Consider the following 24,886-nt stretch of genomic DNA (forward strand, 5'->3'; position numbering starts at 1 on the left):
CTCCTGTGTTAGCCTGTTCATAAGTATTAGAGTGTGGTTTATATTTATCTTTAAAGCTTCAGGAGAATAAATAGTTAACACAATTAGTGTACTATCCTAAAAAAGAAGAGTATTCAAAATATGTAACTTGGGTTATGATTTTTTCAGATACTGACTCCTTTATTTGTTGCGTATTTGAATACTTCAGAATCATATGGCCACCTCAGCAAACAGCAATATCACTATTGCTCTTGCCAGAAAATGTGTTTATGGTTGCACTAAGCTGATAAAATAAAAGAAGTATATCAGGATTCTACTTTACAAATATTTGAAAATATCTGGAACCTCTGCAATGTGAGACCATTAAAGTGTTTCATGCACCTCTACAGAAGTAGAGCAAAAGTCAACAGAAAATAAGCCCTAAGTCAAGGCTCTGAGAAACTACATTCCTCTGTCAGAGCATGGGAATAGGCACCCGTGAGACTTACAGACTGGGTCTTAGGTGGGGGGAACCAGAAGAAACATGTAGAAATCTGTTAATCTGCTTACCATTGAAATTAAGATATTCCTTCAAGGTGCAGATGGAGATGGTGGATAAACTGTGGGATCGGCAGTAAGCAGAGCAACTTGTAAGACTGGAAACTTGCGCAAAAGATGAGGGCACTGGGTTGGGTTGCATTTTCAAGCTTGTTTGGCTTATAGGTGAGGATTTGGTATGTTTTTCAAGTCCAGCAACAGAAATGCAGTATATTTTTTAAAAGTTAAAAGTAACAGAATGTTACTGAATTAATAACCTTGGAAGGTATGTTTCACAACATGGCAAAGTTATTGAGCGCAAGTAAGAAAAATTAATTACAAATTTCCTCACATGCACAAAAGTCACAGTGAAAGTTTTTGGCACTTCCTATAAGGCATTTTGGTGCTTTTGAAAATTCTTCTTAGGTAACATATGCCCAGTTAATAAAATCAGTTTCTAATGATATATCTAGGATGTCTGTGTCCTTCTTTGTGTGAAATTCCAATAAAATAATGTTAGCTTGATATTGTAATGGACATATGGAAATGTTCAAGGCCAGGTTGGATGAGGCTCTGAGCAACCTGATCTAGTCGGGGATGTCCCTGCTCCTTGCAGGGGGCTGGACTAGATGACCTTTGAAGGTCCCTTCCAACGCAAACCATTCTATGATTCTATGATATGTCCATGGCACCACAGACCTGATCATATAATTTGACATGCCCCAGGATCTATGATCATTTTGGTATTGCCACATCACCAGCTATCACATAACCAGCAATCTGTGTGAACACTGAGGTCCATGTCTGAAACAAATTCAGAGAAACTTAAAAACTTTTTTAAAATGTAGTGAGCTTCCTAGAAATTTTAGGATAATGAATCTGATATTTCATTTTATGACATTCTTGTGCGCCTATTTTCTGTAGGAGAGAATGTCATCACCCTCAAGACTTTTCTTAACAATCACTCCAGCTATCGAGTATTTTAAACTGTAATAAAAATGGAAATAGACAGCTTTTAGCTATCCAAGATTTTGTCCAAACTAAAATCCTTGCCTAGTGTTGAATTATTTCAGAACCAAGACCTTTGCAGTGTAACTAAGTAAAACCTCCTCTGAATTAGTTTGGAGTTCTTCAGAAATAAAACTGACAGCACATTGAGACCAGCTCCTGCATTTGAAATATTTTTCTTCCAGAAATTAACTTCAGTAAAATCTCACCAGACTTTTGGATTGTATTACTGGGCTTTCTTTATCTGTTCTGAAATTGGCTGGCATTTAGACTTTTAATCCATTGTTTCAAAAGTCAGGTCTGGAATAGGTAATGTCTCAGTGTCAAAGATTTAATAGCTTACTTATACTGTATATTCAGAGTAACGTTGTCTGGCCTTAATCTAATCTTTGTGATTAAGTATTTAGCAATACATTATATAATCTACTGTAAGTTTTGCAGTTAGTATTTATTGTTCCTATTAAAACAGTATAACGGTGAAATTTCAGTAGCTGTGTAATGACAATTTTGCATTGTGGCAAAAGCCTTTGCAGTTAGTCAGGGACTGATTTACTTACATTAAAATGTCAGAAAAGCTTCTAAGTCTGCAAAGAAATAACAGAATATAACACTGCAACTTGTATGTATTTCATTCTATAATAAGAACTTCATACATCAAGACCAAGATGAAAAGTATGCAAAGCCAATAACTGGAAGAAATAATACACAGACTGGCCAAGATAGCAATATAAAGTCAGCAGTCAGCAATAACCTGCTTTTTATTAACAACAGGCCTGACCAAGATCAGTGCCTGAACTATGAGAAGCAGAGCACCGAGTACTTGTGCAACTAAGGATACAGGCTCTGAGAATTCACCTCAAGCTGTACTTTTATCTGCTGTGTTATCAGAGTTATTAAGACATTGCAAATGGTTTTAAAATAGAAGGAGGTAGATTTAGACTAGATATAAGGAAAAAAATTGTTTACAACGAGGGTGCTGGAACCCTGGAACAGGTTGCCCAGAGAGGCGGTGGAAGCTCCATCCCTGGAAATGTTCAATGCCAGGTTGGATGGGGCTCTGAGCAACCTGATCTGGTTGGAGATGTCCCTGCTGCTTGCAGGGGGGTTGGACTAGATGACCTTTGAAGGTCCCTTCCAACCCAAACCATTCTATGATTCTATGATTCTATGATATATGAAAAAAGATCATGTTTGGGAGACAAAAGATGATTAAACTAAAAAAAAAATACTCCTGGAAGACAGAAATATTCCATAGACCCTGGGGGTTTTTTAAAATAATAGTTGGAATACTATCATGTATCTCTTATCCAAGAGGGCTATCAAGATAGCCCTCCATTTTATGTTTTCTATTGCATAGATCACATGCTATCTTGAATTGTTCAAGCGTTGTAAGGAGTTAATGGTTTTAGTCTTATCCTGGGGGACACATAAGGCCACTGAGGTAAATAAAAAAAAAAAAAAAAGGAATGCTAAAAGAGAGAAACAGGTTTTAAAAGGCTTAGTGGGAAACCCCCAGTATTCCAAGCAAGCAGGGACGAATTCTGTTCTTTCTGAAGTAAAGGCGAAAGTGCATTGTACAGGCTCAGAAAATGTTTTTGAAACCAAACTTTTCGGACATGACAAAGCCTGCACTTTGCATGTGAATGACAGACAGTAAACTCTAAAACTGAGACTTCAATGTTCTCGTATAAAACTTGTTTAAATAAAAAAAATTTACCATGAAAACAAACAATAAATAACAGCAAACTCTGCAAAAGTAAGAACTGCTATAAATTGGAATGCATACATTTACAGTTTTTATCACAGAACACCTTCTTTTGTGTGCAATGTTTCCAGTTTTGTATAAAGTTCTTAAGAACTTGAGTTTAAGCTGCATTAAATGGAATGTGGATATCTAAGCTAAAATAAGACTAAACCTTCTCGATGGATGTTCCTTTCTTATTCAGAAATTGTGTTCAAGTGGTCACGAATGCTAAGGAGTGGTCAAACGAGCAGCTCAGGACACATAGCATTTAATTCCAATGCAAATTAAAATGAATGTGCAAGAGCAGCAAGTATGAGGTTGAAAACTGGACAAAATTAAGAAGGAAGATTTAGTTTACGCATCCAATTTAAAATTGGCAGTATATACCGAAAAAAAACCTTCTAGGTATGGTGTGGCAAATAAAAACATTTGGTTTTTCAAAGGAAGTAATTATTTTTAAATTTGGAGTTAATCCAGTTCAGAAAAAAAAGAACTCCCCACAGATTCAAAATTCTCCATGACAGTGAATGATTCCTCAGCCTGGGCGTGATACGTCAGGAGCCTCCAGCAGCTTGCTTGGTGGACTACTGAGGAGCTTGTATAGTTTAACTGGCAGGTAAAGGTATTTTCCCCAGAGGAAGGTTGTCAGAATTAACCTGTCTTTGAAAAGTTATCCAAGTTTGATGAGTTGACAAATATAAATTAAATAAAAAATTAAAGAAATAAAAAACTTAGATTCCAAAGGAAATTGCTCTCACTTTGGCATTTTAAATTTTAAATTTGAACATACATTGGGTGAGTTGCAACTAGGCTGGTTTCTACTTTGTCTTCCCAGCTTTTATCCAGCAGGGCTGAGCTATTTATTTATGAGTTTATGCACATTTTCATTCTAGGTGTGCTCTAGCCCCTTTGTTGATAGTGGGTTTTTTTTTTTTTTTAAAAAAAAAGGTGACAATATCACAACAGGACCTGTCCTATACAGAGTTGAGCAGGACTGGAAAGCAAGTGGGAGAGCTTGTCACTTTTGAAAGTTCCTCAAGTGTTACATTAAGGCAAACTATTAAAATACAAACTATAATCCTTCCAACTTTTACGCCGGAACGTTTGGATATAGCCCAAGTGCTAATGCAGCACGTAAAGCCTTTTCAGCAAGGATATCCAGATATGCCTCTTCAACCTGCAAATCTTGCAATTCTACATTATGCTGCTTCTTCCTAGGAAGATTGTGCTTATTATTGCTATTGTTGAGTCTCTTGCATTTTAAAGTACACTTTTTAAACCTTGTTTGAGGTACATAATTGGAGGAACCAGCTGAAATCCTAGCCACTTGGAATTAGGCTAGGAATTGTTTGTTTTCAGTTATTTGCCAGAGTTATGTCAATAGTTCTTTTTATTTGGATTATTGTGGTTGATGGGGTTTTGCTAAAATATTTTACATCACATGGAACTGAAATATTTGTGAATAGAAAATACCACTGCTGATAATCATCCCACAGCCCTTTTCATTTTTTCTCTTTCTAATTCTCTGAGTAATTCCAAACAATAATATTTTCCTGTTCTTTTTAATAACCATTACTTTTCCAAACATAAATAAAGCTTACCAAATACCTTAACATAGATAAACAGAATTTTTGAATGCTTTTGGTTATGGTACTTCACGAAGAGCGAGGCAAGTGCAAACAATGTTAAAGTACTCAAAATACAATGTATATTGGAACTGGAAATCAATAATGGTTAGGCTAAACCTGAGCTTGATAGTGCAAACCCTGGAACAGGCTCATGCTTACAGCTTCACCTGCCTCAGAACATCTTTAGTGCAATTGCAACAGTGCTGTAGGTTTATAAAATTAGCTGCTGTAGATCACTCCTTTCTCTCAACCCCTTTCATCCCAGCAGAAAATGTCTGAAGCAAGGGCATAGGGAATTTGTCTGAACCTTAAGGTTTTGGTAACAGTAATCATTGCTGTTTAGGGACCATCATACTCTTAAAATAAGATAGATTTTTTTGAGCTCTAGGCCATAATCTCCAACCTTTCTGTTATACAAAAATATTTATATGGTGTAAGCAATATGTTTACATGCTCTGGGGATATAGAAATTATTATTTTCCTCCAAGAATGATGCCTAAGGCTACTCTATCAAGGCAACTTTTCTTCAAAATTGAGATCAAAGTGATTTGTTTAACAGAATGTGTTTTATGGTTTTTAACAGAATTATCTTTTTCCCAGGCTAAAAGGGACATGTTAAAATCTATAATCACTCTTCTGTTTCTGTTTATGATTTTAAAAGCCATGAAAGATTCTTCATGAAGTAAGACGTCCAAGGGGAGCAAAATACACAAGTCAATACCATGGAGTAATAATACAAAATATTTACATACTTCAACATTGTTGGTTTTTTTTTTATTCTAGCAAGACAGGGCTTCAGCTGTTTACAAATACCATTAATAGTTACAAATACCATGAATAGTTAAGTTTCTGAAAGTTGTTCTGATCACTCACATGGTATTAATGTCTGTTTCTGATCTCCAAAAGAAGAAATGTAGTTAAAATTATGAACGCTTTAAGCAGAAAACTAGCGTTAACCATTAAAAACAAAATACAAAATACATACTACATAAATTAAGGAACATAGGCATGCACAGACAGATGACAGTTCTTGTGCATTAGGTGATGATGTTAAATTCAGCATTTAAACTCTACCTAATTCCTTCAGTTTCTCAGTTTCTACATTTGCCAGGGGTATTCTTACCATTTAGAGGAAAAAGAAAGAGCATAAACTACAGCAGAGTACTATAGTCGCACACCTGACACCGTGGCTTTTAACATAGGTAGATAGCAGGAATATATGTCTCAGTTTACCAAACAAAGGGTGGTGAAAAAAAAAACAAACCAGAAAGACAGAGAAGTGACTTGCAAGAAGTGTAATTGGTAGAACTTGTGGCCTGTTCAAAACTTTATCTATAAGACTGTGCTTCTCCAGGTTGAAAGCTTTTGCTGGTTTATCAGCTTAGTGAGGGAGCGGTGAAATCTGATCTCTATAATTTAAACAATTAATTTTAATCTAAAAGTTAGATATTTAAAAATCTGTGGTTCCTAATCATCCACAGGGCCTGGTGGAGCAGGCTTGCTGCTCTCATAGTTTAATTTTCTTCCTGAAGAAACTAGGGATGTAGGAGGAAGACAAGAGGGAGTGGGAGTGGAGATGGTGCACACCAGGTCTTGCCTCAACACGGAGTTAAGACATCGGCAGAATATTATCTGGATCTGGGTGTTAGGGAATGTATCCAGTTTCCACATTATGGAAAAAGCAATCTGTCAAATGAAACACATAAATCCCTTATATAGTCAGAGGAAAAGACGGTGGTGTCTTTGAAGACCTCCAGAGGGAGATCCCATCTGATTAAGTGCAGGCATTTAAGAGACTTAGACAATGAAAAGAAAAATGTGCCTTTGCAGTTATCTCGCTCACTTCCAAAAATTTACCCAAGGAGATTTATTTGTTGCAATGATCAGTGTCTTTATGTCATTTTGACAAGCTCCTTATAATTGAAATGCTGCAACTATACATAAGCCGTCTCAAACGGGGGATACAAAACGTTAAAACAGAACAATGTACATGTACTGTAAGTAATACCTGGAGCTTGTTTTATTTAGTTGCCAAGTTTAATGATATTTCTGATTTCAACAGTATGCCCAAACTTGCTTCCACCTACCTTTAACTTTGGCAAATCCAAAACTTTAAAAAAAACCCCAAACTTACTGTTTGTGTTAAACTGTATCTTTAGTTAGAGATATTAGTTTACAGCTTCACTCCTAATTACTTTTTTTTTTCAGAAAAGATTTGCAGAGAGGTACTTATCTGTTGCAATTTTGCCACATAAAATAATTATTTTAATATATTTTATGTGACTGTTCTTAACTCACTACTCTCCCCCCTGGCTGACATTCAGAAAGGAACTAACTACATCCCTGTCTTGATCCTTGGCCACTGGAGATGAGCTTCTAATGAAGTTCACTGAATTCATCAAGGCTCTGCAAGGAGCAACTTGGCAGGGCTGACACCTAAACAGCAGCTGTTGAGAAACTCCTCTCCTCCTTATGAAAAAAAATGTAACAGCATGTGGGATGAGTGACACAAATCCTACAAAATCATTGAATAAGAACTGAACAACCCATCATCTCCCTTACAATGTATTTTTCTTCAATTTCTTGATCATTGCCCCTCATGACAGAAGAAATGTCATTTATAAAATCAAGTGTCTCAAGGTAGGAAGTGAAAATTTATTGTCCTGCTGTTTCTATGGAATTCACCTAATCACCTCCTGATGACTATCGCAGAAAAGTAAAGAATTGTTCCAAAGTGGTTTTCAGATTTAAAATTACCACACTGACATTCTGCAGAACTAATGCATCCTGCTTTCCTGTGGCCTCCTGGCTCACCCCTTTCAGCACCTCCTGCTCCCCGATCCACTCCTCACCTCTCAGTGTTTTCCCACCGTACTCCAGTCCTCTCCCAGCATTCCTGCATTACCTCTAGTTTCCACCTCCTACGATTTTCTCCGCACCTGCCCATGTCTCTTTTATTTCCCCTTCCCCAGAATCTCCCCAAACCCGCAATGATTCTGGCAAGAGACAACACATGCTTTAGCTGTAGGTGTCTTTTCACTGCCTGGCCAGTTAGCACACACACGCTCACATTCTGCAGCTGCTCAGAAATTATATGGGCTGATATCTTCAGCTTATAGTGGGCCATCTTTTGAGTCACTTGTGTCTATCCAGACACAAATTTTGATTAAATTTTGAAGCTTGATCTCTCTGATATCTTTTCACATCTTTCAAACTGGCTTAAAGGTATCTAAACTGCTCAAAAGTTACAGGGGGGAATACCACAGCAGTGGAGCAAGCACCAAGACTGAACAGTATGACTGTTCTCTTCAGACACCAAGCAAAAAAAAAAAAAGAAGAAGAAGAAAATATGAAATAATTACCTAAAGTATAATTACTATACATATAAGTCCAAATAAAATATGACAGAAGAAATTTGGAGGACAAAATACATTTAGCATTTTAATTGAAACCATAAATTCCAATAATGAACACTTAGGAAAGGGCTATTACAAAAAGTAAATGCAACTAGAACATCCTGAAGGAAAAAGGAAGAGAATTGATTTTTAAAATGTATTTTTAAATATTTTGATTGATTTGGTCAAATATGCTTGAGTTTTATTTATTAAGGAAGAACAGAAATCGGAGTTTTATTTATTGTCATTTGTATTGAACCAAATGACAATGGACCACAATTAAAATTAAGTTCCTCTGGCACTAGGAGCTGTACTGTAACATGATTCAAATTCAGGCTTCAAAGTTTTGATTCACCATTCTACCAGTTTCTCCTGAGTGTCGTGATGTCAAGGCAGGAGGCTGGCAAATCTGGATCTGATGCTTTGCCAGACTTGACTCTTGATAATTAAAGGAACTGTGATTACAGTCTCTCTTTGGCTTCCAGCATCCAGGATTTCTATTCTTCCTCTGTTCCTTCTCATATCCTGCCCTTTCATGCCCCAAAATATAATGGACTTTGAAGAAAAACCTTTTCATATCACCAGAAAGATAAAAAAAAAAAAAGTCTGTCCAAATTTGCCCACTCAGGCTCATTTTAATATGTCAAACCAAATAAGCAAATCTTAAATGCTTTCAAAAATGCTTGACTTTAGACATTCTTCTCTTAAGCTGGGCTTCTCTTTAGACATTCTTCTCAGGAGACTTCTCTGAAGAATTTGCTCTCTTGTCTGAAGTCTCATTTTGTGTTCAAATATCAGAGCTGAGCTGAGGCTGTCTCTACTCTAACAAAAGTAAGATAATTTGCCTGTTCCAAGATGAACTGAGGTACAATCAAATGGTTCAAATACAATTATTATTTCAGAGTGAGTTGTGTGCCTCTGACATCCAGTGTTGCCTAGCTTTGAGAATTTGGGTATATTTTTCATTTACAACTATCTGACATTATCCATGAAGTTCCTATTATTCATTAAGACTATTGAAATCAAGGTAATCAGATCTCAGATTTGATATAATTATTTTCCTGAGGTTGAACAGAATCAGTCTCAACTGAGTCAGTGTGATGTACTTTAATGTCCTACACTCTGTCTGTGTAGGACATTAGGGATTTAATTTTCAGAAACATGGGCATGTCACTATTTAGACGTGCAGTTAGCCATTTTTCAGTGCAATGCTTGTAGCTTTGAACGTAAAAGCAGTTAACTTCCCACCAGTGTGTGCAGAAGTATTTCTGAAAATCTGATTGTCTTTAGATTTCTTTGAAGCGTCGTTTACCTCTGCTTAGATGTGCAGGCAAGGCATCAGCAGAAGGCTCCGCGCACTCAGCTCTGCACGAAGCAGGTCTTTCTAGCCGAAGTGTTCCTTCTTACTGGGGAAACTGAGGCACGGCCCTGCAAAAGAGCCATTTGATGAAGGAGGAAAGCCGGCCCTAGTTGTGACAGTTTTTATACCGAAACAAGGCACTGGGGAGGCTGCGGGGGAAGGAGCGGGGCGGGGGGTAGCCCGGCGTCCCCCTCACTACCCGGGGACCCCGGCGGCTCCCCGCACCCGGCCCTGGAGGGCTTCAGGCCACGGCCCGCGGCGGCCCTGAGGGCAACTGGGCCGGCCCCACCGCTCCAGCCGGACTGGCGGGAGGCGGCTCCAGCGCTCACCCTCGCTCTCTGGAGGACCGGCTCCCCGCTGGCCGCCGCGCAGTCTGTCCGAACGGCCAACGGCTGCCGGGGCAGGGGGCGGAAGGGGCAGTGGGCAAGGCCCAGCGGGCTCCCACTGCCCTCCCCCGGCGCCCCCGCCGCTCCCGGCCGCTGCCCAGCCCCTCGGCGGGGGCGCCAGAGGGCGCCCTCGGGCCGCGGGAGCCGCCCGCCCAGCGCCGCCCGCCAGGTGGCGCTGCCGCCCCGCGAGCTGGCGTCTCGACCCACCTCCCCTCCCCTCCCCTTCCCCCCGCCCCGCTTCCTGGCTCCGCCCGCCAGCGACGTCAGGGGCGGGGGAAGAGGAAGCGGGCGGCACGGCGCGCGCACCTCGGGGCGCTGGCCGAGGCGGGGGCCCCGCCCCTCCCCCCCTCCCCTCCCCCAGCGCGCGCGAGCTCCCGGGAAGGGCGGGCCGGGGCTGCGGGCCGCTGGGTGCGCGCGCGGGCCGGCGGCGGGCGGTGGCCATTGTTGGCGGGGAGGGCGGGAAGGCGAAGAATGGGCCTGCGCCCCATCGGCCGCCTCCCCACCCCTTCTCGCAGGGCGGGGCCGTCTTCCCTCACCAGGCGCTGCGCAGGCTGCTCCTCTTCCCTCAGCGCCGCTCTGAGCATGCCGGCTGGGCGGGGTGGGGGGACAGGGCGCTCGCCGGCTGCCTCACAGCCGCCCGTGGCAAATGGCCGCGGAAGAACTCGCCGCTGCGGTGTGAAGGGGCGCGTCTGCTTTCAAATGTGGCCTGAACCCGCCCTCCCTTGCCCGGGGAAGAGCGGCAGCAGGGGAAGCGGGCCCTGCCGGCGCCTCCTCTCAGCTCCCGTTCGCCTCCACGTTGGCCCGGGGTGCAGGGCCGGGCCTGGCCTTCGTGCTCCTCGGCGGTGCCACAGCGGCCCCGGTGCGGGTGGCGTTGTGCTGCGCCCTTGAGCACGAGGGTGTGGAGGCAGCACAACATGTCTGATGATTTTTGGTCAAATAAAGCTTCCCCAAGCAAAGGAAGGGGGGAAGAAGCAGCACATTTTTGTTAATTATTTATGTATGTATTTTAAGTATGCTACTGCCAAACAAATTATTTAGGGCTAAATGTTGGAGGGATCTGAGTGAAATCTGGTGGCCTGGAAGTCATAATGTTAACAAATTGCTTTTTAGACTGAAGTAGAGAAAACCTTTCTTTGTTCTTTCTCTGCTGTATGATTTTTGGAGGAAAAAACCTTTGTGGTGCCTTTTACCGGGTGGTTCTGCTGTCTCATGTCCAAAATCCCAGGGAGGTTCTCTGCTGCTGTGAGAGCTGCTGTTTCAAAATTAGATTTTTTTCTAACTTGAATGTGATGTTAGGATTGTGCCTGTCATAAAATAAACATAAATTAAAGCACATGCCACCTATAATCTGGTGTGGTTATACCCAGGCGTTGCAGGACTTGCAGATCTATGTTATATCAGGGCAACCACAAGGTCTTTTGTGGAATTATATTGGTACAATATGGGGAAGCTTGGCCCAGGCTCTTGCACATGTTACACACAAACTGGAACTTTTCATAAATGTTCTTTATTATTTTAGTATAACAAATAAGCATAGCTTGGCATGAAACAAAGTATTATGAAATAATATAGGGATGTTTTAACAATTATAGTTGCATTTATTTAAACAGAACATGGTTTTTCTATTACATGAGTTTTTGAAATAATGTTAGCAACGTGAGCTATATAGAATCATAGAATGGTTTGGGTTGAAAGGGACCTTTAAAGGTCTTCTTGTCCAACCCCCCTGTGAGAAGCAGGGACAGCTCCAACCAGATCAGGTTGCTCAGAGCCCCATCCAGCCTGGCCTTGAATGTTTCCAGGGATGGGGCATCCACCACCTCTCTGGGCAACCTGTTCCAGTGCTCCACCACCCTCATTGTAAAAAAAAAAAAATTCCTAGTATCTACTCTGATTCTGCCTCTTTTGTTACTCTGGAAGTTTCTCAACAGTTTCAGGAGTGATTAATAGAGTAGTTGATTTTTTAAAAATGCATTTAAATGTATCAATAAATACTTAACTCACTGCAAATCTATAGATTGCATTTAACTTGTTTTTTAATAATACTGAAGCCTGCTATTAAACCTGGGTACTTAGGTGTCAAACTTCCAGTGAAGATCTGGAAATTGTGCCTAATTACTTTTCTGGGCCTGGGATTGATGCCTTCTCTTTATTGTTAGCTGGATGAAAGTCGTTTCAGGATATAATTTAGAAGGTTTACGTTATTTCAATTATCTGCTGTTCTCTTGTTCTCATAATTCATGTTCCATCCTTTTCCTTATCACCACCTATTCTTCGCCACCAAAAATATCTTCCCTTCTGCCAAGCTTTCTCTTTTTTGTCCTTGAGTACTCTTTAATTCCAGAAAGTGCATTTTAATCTTTATTTTCTCAGTTAATTCCTGATTTCTGTTTAGAAATGGATTGCTAACATTAGTATTTCTTCTCAGTAGTAGATTGCTAGACCTTTTGGGCAGGAGACAATGTCAAATTTGACAGGACTGCATGAATGCTTGTGAATGTTGGAAAGCGTTATCATCTTCATCCTGTGCAGTGGGGTTTGGGGGTTTTTTGGTAGTTTGTCATGAATACAATGATAGTATTGCAGCCATTGTACCAGTTTCATGTTTATCAACAGTGATTTTGTGAGTTACATTTTTGTGTGTAACGTAGGCACCAAAGAAACACCATATGACTTAGAAAATATGGAATAGCTGAAGTGCGATAATAGATAGAGACAATCTCTGTTACAAGTTTTCTTCGAAATTCTTTCACTGTATATATGAATTTTTAAAATTAAAATAACTGAAAATTAGGCACATAAGAGTGTTGATATTTTAAGGAAAAAAGTTCATGTTACAGTTACCTACACAGAGTTGTTTTTCTTTCCTAATAAAAGGAAAGAAGTTCTGGCACTTGGTGTCAAGATAGGTTCTTTATCTACAGTTTAGAAATTTCCCAGATATTACTAGACCTCTGTCTTTATCCTGTACCATCTTAATCTTTAGAATCTGCTCCAGAGGTCTTCAGGGAAGCATTGACATGGATATTTTTAGAAAAATGACTCAACTTGTGTGTTAGATTGCCAGGGCAGCTGTGGCGCTGGCGCGCAGGGATTGATTTGCAGCTCTCGGTACCCTTAATGCCCTTTGCCCGTGCACCAGGCACCAACTTTCACCAAGGTGCGCTCTAACAGCTGTCTGATGACCGTGGGTGGTGGTGTGCCGAGGAAGTAGACAAATCCTTGCTTAATTCAACTGCTGTATTAAGATGATTGCTTTACCAATTTTAGTTACCATTTTATTAACACTAAGCATAACTGCTTCAGCTGTTGTAATAACAAGTGAAACACAGGCAGGACCAGTGACCTACTAGCAGTTGGGTGCTGTCCACAGCTACACCCCGACAGGTGAGCCAGAGGGGTCACCCATATTGGCTCATGTTGCTCCGGGTGGGGTAGTGCTTCCTCTGTTCCAGGTTGGGGCACACCACACAGCTTGCTTTGTTCTGGCTCCAGCAGCGTGAGTAAAGCATTAGTGCTTCCTCTCTGGAGGCTCCAGTGCTTTACGCTGCAGATAAGCCTATCGGTAGCTTTTCCTCTAGGGCTTATGAAGGCTTTTCCCTGAAGTTTGCTTTACCCTTTATGGGGTTTGTGTCTGGGACCTCCTGAGTGTTACATGGGTCACAAAACAATTTTTTATATCATCTTATCACTATACCCCTTACCGCCTGTAACTGTTTCCTTCTTCATGTTACTTTTCACTCCTAGTCTCCAGAAAAGACTATCGTTTCTACAAGTCATGCTCATTTTCCTTTCTTACAGGCAGTAAGGGTGGAGGTTACTATATACGTGTTTGTGTCCAGTAAGGTCATGGCACCAGGGGAGGCCCCTATGAGCTCGACGTGGCTATTTGTCTTCCCTATATTCTCTTAAATAAGAATCACTTTAAATACAGTAGAAATATGTTCTCATTTCCACATAGAACAGAAAAAGAACAAGGATCTGGTGAGGAAGAGGGAAACATGGATAAAGATTTTCTTGTTCTACTAATAGAGCATAAGGAGGGCTGTATGTAGCAGGCAAGCACAGTATTAGAGCTTTAAATCTTACTAGCTTTTTAAAGCTATTCAGGTAGCAGTCATTCAGTTTTTGGAAAATGCTTTTTTTTTTCTTTTCCCCTGCTCATTGTATTAAGATGCAAATTGACCTGGTTTGTGTTTGTCTTGGAAAACCTAGATCAGAATAAAGTATTTATTTGCTCCAATGATCTAGTATTTAGACTAGACAGTTCTTTACCAGAGACCTTCACAAATCATCACAGAAGAATTCAGAATCGTGTGTTACTTCTATTGCACCTCCGTCAGGCCATGATCATGTCTAATAGAAGATGGGAGTTTCAGGAGGAGCTGTGGACCTTGCAGTGTTTTGTAGCATGCATGTCTAAGTCAAAATGTGACTAAAGAGCTGCCCTTGTTATGGTTTTGTTGGCTATGATCTGAGAATTCGGCCAGAACTGCACTGAATTTTTAATGTTTGGATCAAATCCAGAATAATCTAGGACACAGGCAGACTTTGGTTACTTGACATGAAAGTCCTGTTCAATTTGCTGCTTAATATTCACTGTTGTGAGAAAACATGCAGCTTATGGTACTGAAGACTGGGAGAGCATCCTGTGTGAAATACCAGCTTATGATATAGTTATTTGCCATCCAGAGGCTGGAGAGGTGGGCCTGTGCAAACCTCCTGAAGTTCAGCAAGGCCAAGTGCAAGGTCCTGCACATGGGTTGGGCAGAGAATGGATCAAGAGCAGCCCTGAGGAGAAGGACTTGGGAGTGCTGGTGGATGAGAAGCTCAAGATGAGCCGGCAGTGTGCTCTTGTGGCCCAGAAAGCCAACCGTATCGTGGGCTGCATCAAAAGAAGCATGGCCAGGAGGTCGAGGGAGGTGATTCTGCCCCTCTACTCCACTCTCGTGAGACCCCACCTGGAGTACTGTGTCCAGCTCTGGAGCCCCCAACACAAGGACGTGGACCTGTTGGAGTGAGTCCAGAGGAGGGCCATGAAGATGATGAGAGGGCTGCAGCACCTCTCCTGTGAGGACAAACTGAGAGAGTTGAGGTGTTCAGCTTGGAGAAGAGAAGGCTCCAGAGAAACCTTATAGCGGCCTTCCAGCACCTAAAGGAGGTTTATAGGAAAGACAGAGAGAAACTCTTCAGCAGGGCCTGTTGTGATAGGATGAGGGGTAATGGTTTTAAACTACAGAGAGGTAGATTCAGATTAGACATTAGGAAAAAATTTTTTACATTGAGGATGGTGGAACACTGGAACAGGTTGCCCAGGGAGGTGGTGGATGGCCCATCCCTGGAAACATTCAAGGCCAGGTTGGATGGGACTCTGAGCAACCTGATCTGGTTGGAGATGTCCCTGCTCTTTGCAGGGGGGTTGGACTAGATGACCTTTGAAGGTCCCTTCCAGCCCTAACCATTCTGTGATTCTTTGATTATTGCCCAGTCCTTACACCCTTTCTTTAGGCATCAGCTGCTGACTGCTATCAGAGACTGGCTATTAGGCTAGCCAGCCATTGATAAAATAGGATTTTTTGTTATTTTCTGAGCTGTTTTCTTAGTTTTCTCCTGGTTGTTTTTTTCTCTCCATGTGTCAAAATCGTACAATTCATTCCAAGGCGAAGAGCTTGAGACTTCTGTATTGAGGCTAACTTTGATTGAAGGCAGCATATGGGTGGGACTGGTTACTCTGAGTCACTTTGGTGGAAATAGAGCCTACAAGTTTATAAGTTTATCTTTCAAATAGTCAAATAATCAAATAAATGTGTTAAGGGTTGTAGTACATTATTTTCTCATGGTACCACCTTTTTGGGTTCCCTCTTTTCTCCCATATTCTGCACCTTTTAATCATACATTTTTAGGACTTGAAACCCCAAGCATATATCTTTATTGTTCTGTGTCTTGAAGTTAGCATTTCCACAATATTTTTTTCTTTTTTGTACTGTATTAATTCTCAAAGACATAGCTAGTGATTTGCTAAAAGGCAACCATGTAGGTTATCGAAATGCACGGTTAAACTTAGTGAGAGAGGATGTGGTCAGTTATGTGGTGACATTGTAAGGGGAAATGGAGAGAAGCCAGAAGTAACCTTAAGTGTCTTTAAAAATCAGTTTAATTTGCTCTAGAGCATTGAACACTTAGAAGATTCATACAGGTGCAACTTGTGTTGCTTCTGAAAACCTGGTTGAAGAAGTCAGTAGCTTGGGGCAGCGCACCCTCAGGCAGGAAAGCTCAAAGGAGAAAGTGACTGGACAGGAAGGAAAACCAAAGCTCCATACACGGACGTATTTAAGAAATGTAAATATACTAGGCTTAGGGGAAAGGAATTCATTCTGGAAAAGGTGTTTCCTTTAAAATGTATTAAATTAACAGTATCTTTATATTAGTATTTCTGTACTTTTTTTTTTTTGGGAAAACTGCTGAGATCCTATTAGCCTATCTTGGTTGAATGCTTCCATGTTTTGGGGATCAGAAGGATCCAGATTGCTCTGACTTTCATGCGATGTCTGTGAAGAGCTTTCTTTTTCCCAGCAACCTAGCTATGCATGTGGTTTTGCCTCCTGACTTGAGAGGCTGAAGCGTCTTTCCTTGATCATTTCAGATGGATAGCAGTGCAGTTCTTAGAAGTGGAAAGCTTGCTAGCTGCAGAGTTGAGTTTACCTGACTTCCAGGAGGAGGGTGCCACGAGTTAGTTGTGCATCTAAAAGCTCTGTATTTAACTAACACTTTAGTGGGATATGAGGGAAAATTCCCTTTGAAATATTTTATCTTCAATATAGAAGACATGTATAAATCTATTCTGAGAATAAGACGTTCTTTGTATTAGAAATACTTTTTTTTTTTGAAGGATTTTCTGTAAGGAACCAATCTGGCTTCCTCCCCCAGCCCCTGTAGGCAAAGCCAGCAGTGCCTGAGAGACCTTCTTTTACACAGAGCTTCTTTTGAGAACGGAGGAGCCCCATCAGTGCAGCAAGAGCAAAATATGATATTTGGTCTCTGAAATATTTCCAGAAAATCATTCTTTATGGATCTAGGCTGTCCCTCAGAGAGAATTTTATCTAAACCAATTTAATATTAGGAAGGAGGGTTAAGTAGCATTGGTGGCTTTTTTATTTGGAGGTTAGTAATTTATCACTCAAAGTTGTACAATACATTAATTACCAGAACAATTGGACCTATTGAAAGTTTCTGAAGTGAAAGCCACAAGTTATCAGATAAATTTAGAGTTGTGCAATTTTCTCATAACCCTTCACTTGGAAGCCTTCCTGCTTCCAGTATAGGATGAGGTCTGGCAGTGAGGTTAACCCTGACCTCTGAGTGTTCTATATGGACTTGTTCATTTCTGCCACATTCTTTCAGTTTAAATTTAGATTTGCTGGCAGCTATTATGCCTATTGCAATAAGCTTCATGGGCAAAACATTGAAACAAATATGCCTTTTATCACAGATGTTTTCACTGAATAAGATTAGTGAAGAACACTTGAAAGCTGAAAAACAGGGTGCAGAAGCCTTTGGTCCAAAAGGCACAAATTCAAATTCATGTCTGGAATGTATTTACTTCTCAATCTAAGGAAAGAACAAGTAATTGTTTAGGTGATCGACCATAATTTTGCACCTTGTTTTACCTCTGTAATTTGTTATTGGTAGTAATGAAATTTCAGCTATGTAAGTGAACACAGGATCTGGATATGAATGTGTACATGTAACAAAAACATTAAGCTTGCTGTTCTAAAACAAGCTGTGGTTGCGTAGGAAGTAGCAACCTGCAACTAAATTTTATGTTTGGCTGATGGCCAAATGTGTCTTAGTAAATATTAAACAGTTGGGTTAGTTCTTCATATACAATAACTGTCTGAAGCATAATAGCTGCATTTGTAACTGCTTTGAGGAAGTGCATACCAATTTTATATTTAGCACAGAGGATGATACTTCTGTTTTATTATATTTTTATTCTTTTTTGTCTAACCTGAGTATATGGGACTTGCGAAATCCATATGGCAAAGGAGTTCATTTTCAAGGGCAGTATGTCATGCTCTGCCTAATTTATGACATGATCTTCATAGACAAGGTTGCTTCACCTTGAAAGACTGGTTTGACAAGGGATTCTCTGGTCTCACTTTCTACTACTGCTCAACTGTCTAGAATAGCATGAGAGGAAATGGCCTCAAGTTGCGCCAGGGGAGGTTTAAATTGGATATTAGGAAAAATTTCTTCACCGAAAGGGTTGTCAAGCATTGGAACTTGATCTTAAGGGTCTTTTCCAAGCTAAATGATTCTATGATTCAGTATTCCGAGATAACATACTAGAAGTGTTCCTGTAACACACTTCTATCTTTAAGCTTTTCAGGTTCTTCAAAAGACAACAGCATTCCTATGCATTGCTGAATGACCACGGCTCCAAGAAAGAAAGGAGACCTTGGGAATATATGGAAAGGAGTGTTCTCCCTGTACACCTTTTTAAGGGAAAAACAATAAATAAAGCAGACCATGATTCTCAGATAATTTAGAGTGAGATTTTTTTTCCTCCAGAAGGGCGAGACACAAAAACTTCCAAAGATGCTCTGACCCTACTGTCTCTTGCAGTTGCTATGGGTAGGGTACACCGATACTCAGCTCATCTGAGCACTTTGATAGCATCCAACTTAGTTTCTAGGGCTGAACACTGGGAAGCTGTGTTCCTTGTGAATGGATTAGGCAGAATTTATTCACTGGATAGAAGTCCTACTGGGCAGGCTATATATTTTTCAGTGTAAGTAGCATCATGTTTTTGCTGTTCAGCAGGAATTTCAGGCAACCTTTGAAATACATAGCCAATCAGCATTTGTTCCAAATGGCGCTTTTGTGCCAAATTTCCAATTAGTGAATGGCGTTTGTTGACTAGGCTCATTTGGCTTTATCTTGAAGGATAATGAAACCCATCTTTGTCCTCATTCCCTTAATAGACACAATATAGCGTCTTGCTGAACTAAAAAAGACAGAACTGAATGGAGAAAGTCAGGAGAGTTACAGTTTGGGGAAACTCTTTAGGACTTGTATTTTTAAGGAATGGCTGTGTTTTGAGTTCTGTTACAGTAGAACAAGAAATTTATAAAAAGAAGGGGATTTGGCTCATATGGATGTATTGCAGAGTGTTGGTGAATACCAGCAGTATTGTTCCAGTAGGTAAGTATTGGTCAAGATAAATAGAGCCTCCCAATGTATGCAGCTGTATTTTTCCTGTAACACTATATCATATATGTGCATTATTACATGCATTTGGAGTGTCTTTATCAGAAATATTTGGAAGCCTTTCTTAAAGTTTTCATTAATTTTCATCTTTGCATTTTCAATGGAAAATGCTACCTTTGAGACACCCCTCCAGCCCCCCAAAATACTATTTTCTGTCATGGACCAGAAAATGGATTGTTTGCACTTGTGTAAATCTCTCCTACTTTTTATTCAACTCAAAACTCTTAATTTCTAATGTAACCTTCAAAGTTTGTCACCTGGCAAGTAAAATTTTTGCATAACTCACTGAATTCAAACACATTTTACTCATTTCCATATGTAATTGTTGCCTCAGAATTGTTTGCCGCTGAGTGTAAGAAAGTACATTCTTACAGCTTCTTTTTCGTAAATTACAGTTTAACTGTGTTGAGAAATAGAACCTTCATATTAGATTTTGACAGGCTTTCTACATTCATTGTTGCTGCAGTTTGGGTTGAGTTATGTGGTTTTTACTTGTTCTTGGGTTTTCTGCGTGTTCTTTAGTGTTGAGAAGTTTGGTACGTGAGGAAGCATAACTACAGGAAAATGTAGAATCTTTACTTTGTCTAGAGATGAGTGCTGTAGACGTTTATTAACATGCACGTTTCCTGTGTAAGGTCATCTCACTCAGAAAGGATTCAACATGAGGAGTGTCTTTTCATACTTGCTTTCTTTGGAACATCCTGTATTTCCTATATTTTACTTTAAAATGTTTGGGAAGACAATGGGAAATAATCAAAGACTTTGTTTAACTAATTTTAATAGCTACAGAGTTGAAATACAGCTTAGCATCTTTAACAGCATTTCAGGAAAAATACTGAGAAACTATAAAAATTTGTGAAATTCCAAATCAAGATTTGGAAAACTAAAGATTGGATATTTAATTTTCTGTGTTTCAAAACAATCTCTACAAAGATAATACTAGCCCCTCTGAAGGGAACATGCATCTGTTGGTAATGTGGGACCAGATGTCTGACGATCTGGGGACTTAGCTACTGTGGTGAAGACGAGCAATTCCATTAGTAATAATGTGTCAGTGCAATACTGGAGTGAGCCTCCTGGTTTCTGTTTATAAAGTTGTTTTTTTTTTATGATAGTGAGCAAATTACAATTATCTCTCCGTCCCACTTGCGAAACTTTCATAAGGAAACAAATCACCATAAGGATTTGTCAGGTAAGAATAATAACAACATTCGTCTAGCTCCCCTAGGTATCGTGGAGTGTTGGTATGATGCTCTTAGGATTTTGGCAGGATAATAATGTAGTATTAGAGTTTGTACGCTCAGTCTGTTGGAATTGCATGCTATGAAATGATTGTCTCTGCAAAAATATGTATTATTTGTGAAAGTAAGAATAATGAAAGAACTGAAGTAGCTCCAGGACAGAGACTCATCTGGGGAGCTGTAGCTGCCTGTGATGACAGAGAGGTCACTGTGGCTGTATTTTTCTTGTGGCTCTTTAGAAGTTATTTGAATGAGGAAAATGAGGCATAATATGGCAGCATGCACAGGGACTGCCGTGGAAAGATGCTTAAGGGGAGTCACTGGAAAGGATTTGGAGGAAACTAAGGAACAAGAAAAGTATTTTTGGCAGTTGCACTACAATGGATTAAAATTTCCATCATACAATGAAGGAGTTTAAATAAAAGGGGGAAATGCACTAATGAAAACAGAAAACGTTTGATACCAATGAAGTATTATAGCCGTGCAGACAGATACTCCTAATGGGTAGACAGAAGAAAGCTGCAAGACTTGGAAGAAGTCTGGAATTATAGTAAGGAATAAAGTCTTGGTCCTTGACCTTGGATGTCTTGGTCCTTATTGACAGCAAGCAATCAGTGGAGAGTTCCTAAAATAGAAATGGCTTAAGGAGGAGACATTGAAGTTATTTTGATTTTGGTCTTGGTTGTGCTTGGCTTGGGCTGGCAATGGTTCACCCAAGATGAAGTGCTAGAAAGCTATTCAGATATGCAGAGATGGAGTGTGATCATTTGGGTATGAAGAGCAGTTATGAACATTTGTTATCAGGACTGAGTGACAATTGAAGGTTTCTAAATGGAGAAAGTTACCTAAGGACAGGGAAAGAGCTGGTCAGCTTTTTTTTCTTGAGGGCTAGCCAGAAGAATGAGAGTCTTCAAGTCACAAAAGGCTTGAATGTTTTAAGACTTCATGTATGTTTGATTTCTTTTAGACCCAGCCAGAAAAAGGATCTGAATGGTCGGACTCTATGTCATGTCTTATGAAGAAGCTGGAACAGTTGAATTTAGACATTGAAGAAGCTCTGAGTGCTAGCTCTTCTCCCTCCAGTACTCCTTCTACCAAAAGGCACAAGGAACTGGTAAGAATGTGTGTCATATGATACATTTTCTAACATTTAGCTATCAGATACTCATCAAGGCATGGTTTTCAGATCTGGTTGTGTTTCTGCATAGAGTGAGAAGCTCAGGTTCAAGGATGAAGTGAGTTACAGTTTTCAGTCAATAACAGCAAAATCTCATGAGGAGACATGAGACATTAGACAACTAACAACCAATAAACAGAAATGTTATAGGATGAAACTTGTAAGTTTTCTGTCAGTATGGCTTAAAATCATGAAACACCTTTTTCAGAGGGAAATTTGAATCCAGATGATTGCATCTGATAGTTTTTCAAGATGGAATATTGTTAATTTAAAATTCCAGTGCTAGCCTATTTACACTTGTTATATTTATTGAAAGACCTATCAGCAAGAGGGACACTGTGTATCTTCATTAAGAGTTGAATTAATGTCTTTGTTTCTTTATTTTATGAGAATAATTTATTTAGAGTGCATTCCTCTATTTGTGATGAAGAATATTTTGTGATGGCATCAGTTGATGACATGCAGTTTCCTAAGCTTTTCTTTTGAGGACAAATGGGATTAAGGAGCAATGATACTATTTTAGTAATTTTTGAAAAAGCAAGGTTTTTTATAGAAGTAAGTAACTGGAGAGTGAACAGTGTGTAAAGTACGAGTGTTTCTTCTGTTCTTTAGGCTGTGATTAAAGTCAGTTCTTAAGAGAGAGTTGTTTGGATTTGCAGTTCTGAATGTTAGTGCTGGCTTGAAATTCCTGGAAGGTGAGCTTGTTTGAACACTTTTTCCATCACTACTGTTTTAATGCTTTTACTTTGTAAAAGTAAATTATTTCAGTAAATGTCTGTGCAAATCACTGTAAATGATTAATGTCTCTCAAGGTGGGAAGTTCAGGATCTTGCATCTCGAGTGTTGCTCTTTTCAGTATGCATTTTCATATTCTGCAGAGAGAATGTTAGTAACAGAGTGGCCATGACTGTCTCTTATTTCTTTCTTCTTGTACATGTCATCAAGTCAGAATCAGGTCTGTCCAACTGAATTCATTTAATCATTAACTTGTCTATTAATGAATGGTATTCTAGCTTCTTGTAGGAAACTGCTCAATGTCTTCTGTCAAAATACGGTGGCGGTGTAGTCTACTTTTCTGCCTGAAAGTGAAGTCCAAGCCACTAGAGTTCAAGCACTTCCCATTGTGAGGCAGTCTGGTTTTGCTAACTGGTGATCCGAACACCTGTGACTTTATGGCTATGCATATCCTACTAAGGCAAAAGCCATGGTTTGGTTGGGCGTCATTCTTTTTCCATGATGACTTGAACATCATAGGACACTGGACTTCAAATCCATTTCTGGAGCATTCCGTGAAGGGCATGTAGCATGTAGACAGCAGAAAAGCAAATCTAAATAGACAGTGTTTTCAAATGCCCTTTGATACATAAGAACAACATCAAAAGTGGTTGCATAGGGAATGCTGACACCAACATCCCAGGTGCTTGCACTTCCCATACTGAAACCTAGTGGCAAGACATCTTCTGAGTACAGAAGCCAGGACTTTGGGCACAGCCTTCTTCCTGGGACATATTCTCCTACCAAATGCCTGTGCTAGTGATAGAGAGCTGATCATGCTTAATATGCAGATAAAACCAAACTCCAAGCCAGTCTCACTGGTCTTGGCACACTTGTTTCCCATACCGATAGTTGCATCTGTTTGGATAAATCCAAAAAGATTTTGAGGATGTTTATAACATCAATACAAAAACTGATGAGGCCGCACCTTGAATACTGTGTGCAGTTTTGGGCCCCTCAGTACAAGAAGGATGTTGAGTTGCTGGAGCATGTCCAGAGAAGGGCAAAGAAGCCGGTGAGGGGTCTGGAGCACAAGTCTTATGAGGAGCGGCTGAGGGAACTGGGATTGTTTAGTCTGGAGAAAAGGAGGCTGAGGGGAGACCTCATTGCTCTCTACAACTACCTGAAAGGAGGTTGTAGGGAGGCAAGCATTGATCTTTTCTCCCAAGTAACTAGTGATAGGATGAGAGGAAATGGCCTCAAGTTGTGGCGGGGGAGGTTTAGATTGGATGTTAGGAAACACTTCTTTACTGAAAGAGTGGTCAGGCACTGGAACAGGCTGATCAAGGAAGTACTGGAGTCACCATCCCTGGAGGTGTTCAAAGAATGTGTAGATGTGGCACTCCAGGACATGGTTTAGTAGGCATGGTGGCGTTGGATTGATGATTGGACTTGATGATCTTGGAGGTCTCTTCCAGCCTTAAGATTCTATGATTCTATGAGAGTCACCATTTTGCTCACTATGATATTTGAGCAGTTACACTCCTCTTTATCAGGTCACATCTTCTTCCCACTCTCAAGCAGCAGAGCTTGCTTCATTTAAATTGTCTATGGACAGGCAAATATCATGTGAATCAGCCACATTTTTATTGTGGCCTTATTTGGCAGACTGCAAATGTCCTTTAGGCCTCCAAGAGCCAATTTCACTACAGGAGCTGGAGAGGTCATTTAACACAAAGGTGTTCCTGATGTGACCAGCAAGATCAGAGCAAGAAAAGAGTCGGGGACAATCTGTTGTGGTACTGATGATGGGATGCCCTTTGCTGTCTCCAGCAAAGTTACTTGTGTATCCAAGGTCTCAGAAGTAGGTGACTACTGTATGGAGCTCCTGCTCTAAAAATTGGTATCTTGAGGGTGTGGGCATTTTTAAAGAGATGACAGAGTATTTATTTTATATGACAGAAGCTGTGTCTCAGGAATACACTCTGTAATTTGATCACTGGGTTGAGCCAGTTGGTTTTCTACTGAAGGATTTTTTTTCATCTGTTCATGGAAGTAAGTCTTTGATATTTTATTATTGTTTACATTTTTCTGTTGTGAAGATATCTATCATTAATAATAATCTATTGGACAAAATTTTTGCAGGAAGAAGTCTAAATATTTGCTAGTTAATGAAAATGGACTGGGTGAATAAATGTTATGGGACTTAGTGGGTAAGAGTAGAGGGTCTTGTAGTATTTTGGTGAACAAATTTAAGGTATTTTCCAAAACATAATAACTTTTCAAAAAATTCTAAGAGGTTTAACTTTCTTTGTTCAGTCATCTGTGTAAACTGCAAGTTACTGCTGGTTGGTTTTTTTATTGGGAAACAGCATTGGACAGTAGCAGGATGACTCCGTATCTGATCCAGAAAAGGTATAAAAAAAAATAACTGGCAACAAATTGTTTTCTGAAACATTCTCTCACCA

The 24,886-nt window shown here is 40.1% G+C and overlaps 1 protein-coding gene across 7 annotated transcripts in view; it reads left to right on the forward strand.

The window, feature by feature from the left end:
• STARD13 (StAR related lipid transfer domain containing 13) overlaps positions 1-24,886 on the forward strand; it is a 302,655-nt gene that overhangs the window by 56,660 nt on the left and 221,109 nt on the right. For 6 of the 7 annotated variants that reach the window (XM_086771983.1, XM_086771980.1, XM_086771984.1 and 3 more), the window contains one exon: positions 21,495-21,641. The exons of the other annotated variant lie outside the window; for it this stretch is intronic. In XM_086771983.1, coding sequence (XP_086628109.1) covers positions 21,495-21,641 — 147 coding nt within the window. The remainder of the gene's footprint in view (positions 1-21,494; positions 21,642-24,886) is intronic. 7 annotated transcript variants of the gene reach the window in all.

This window comes from Chlamydotis macqueenii, chromosome 1 (genome assembly GCF_036417535.1).
Source record: "Chlamydotis macqueenii isolate bChlMac1 chromosome 1, bChlMac1.mat, whole genome shotgun sequence".
Lineage (NCBI taxonomy): Eukaryota > Metazoa > Chordata > Aves > Otidiformes > Otididae > Chlamydotis > Chlamydotis macqueenii.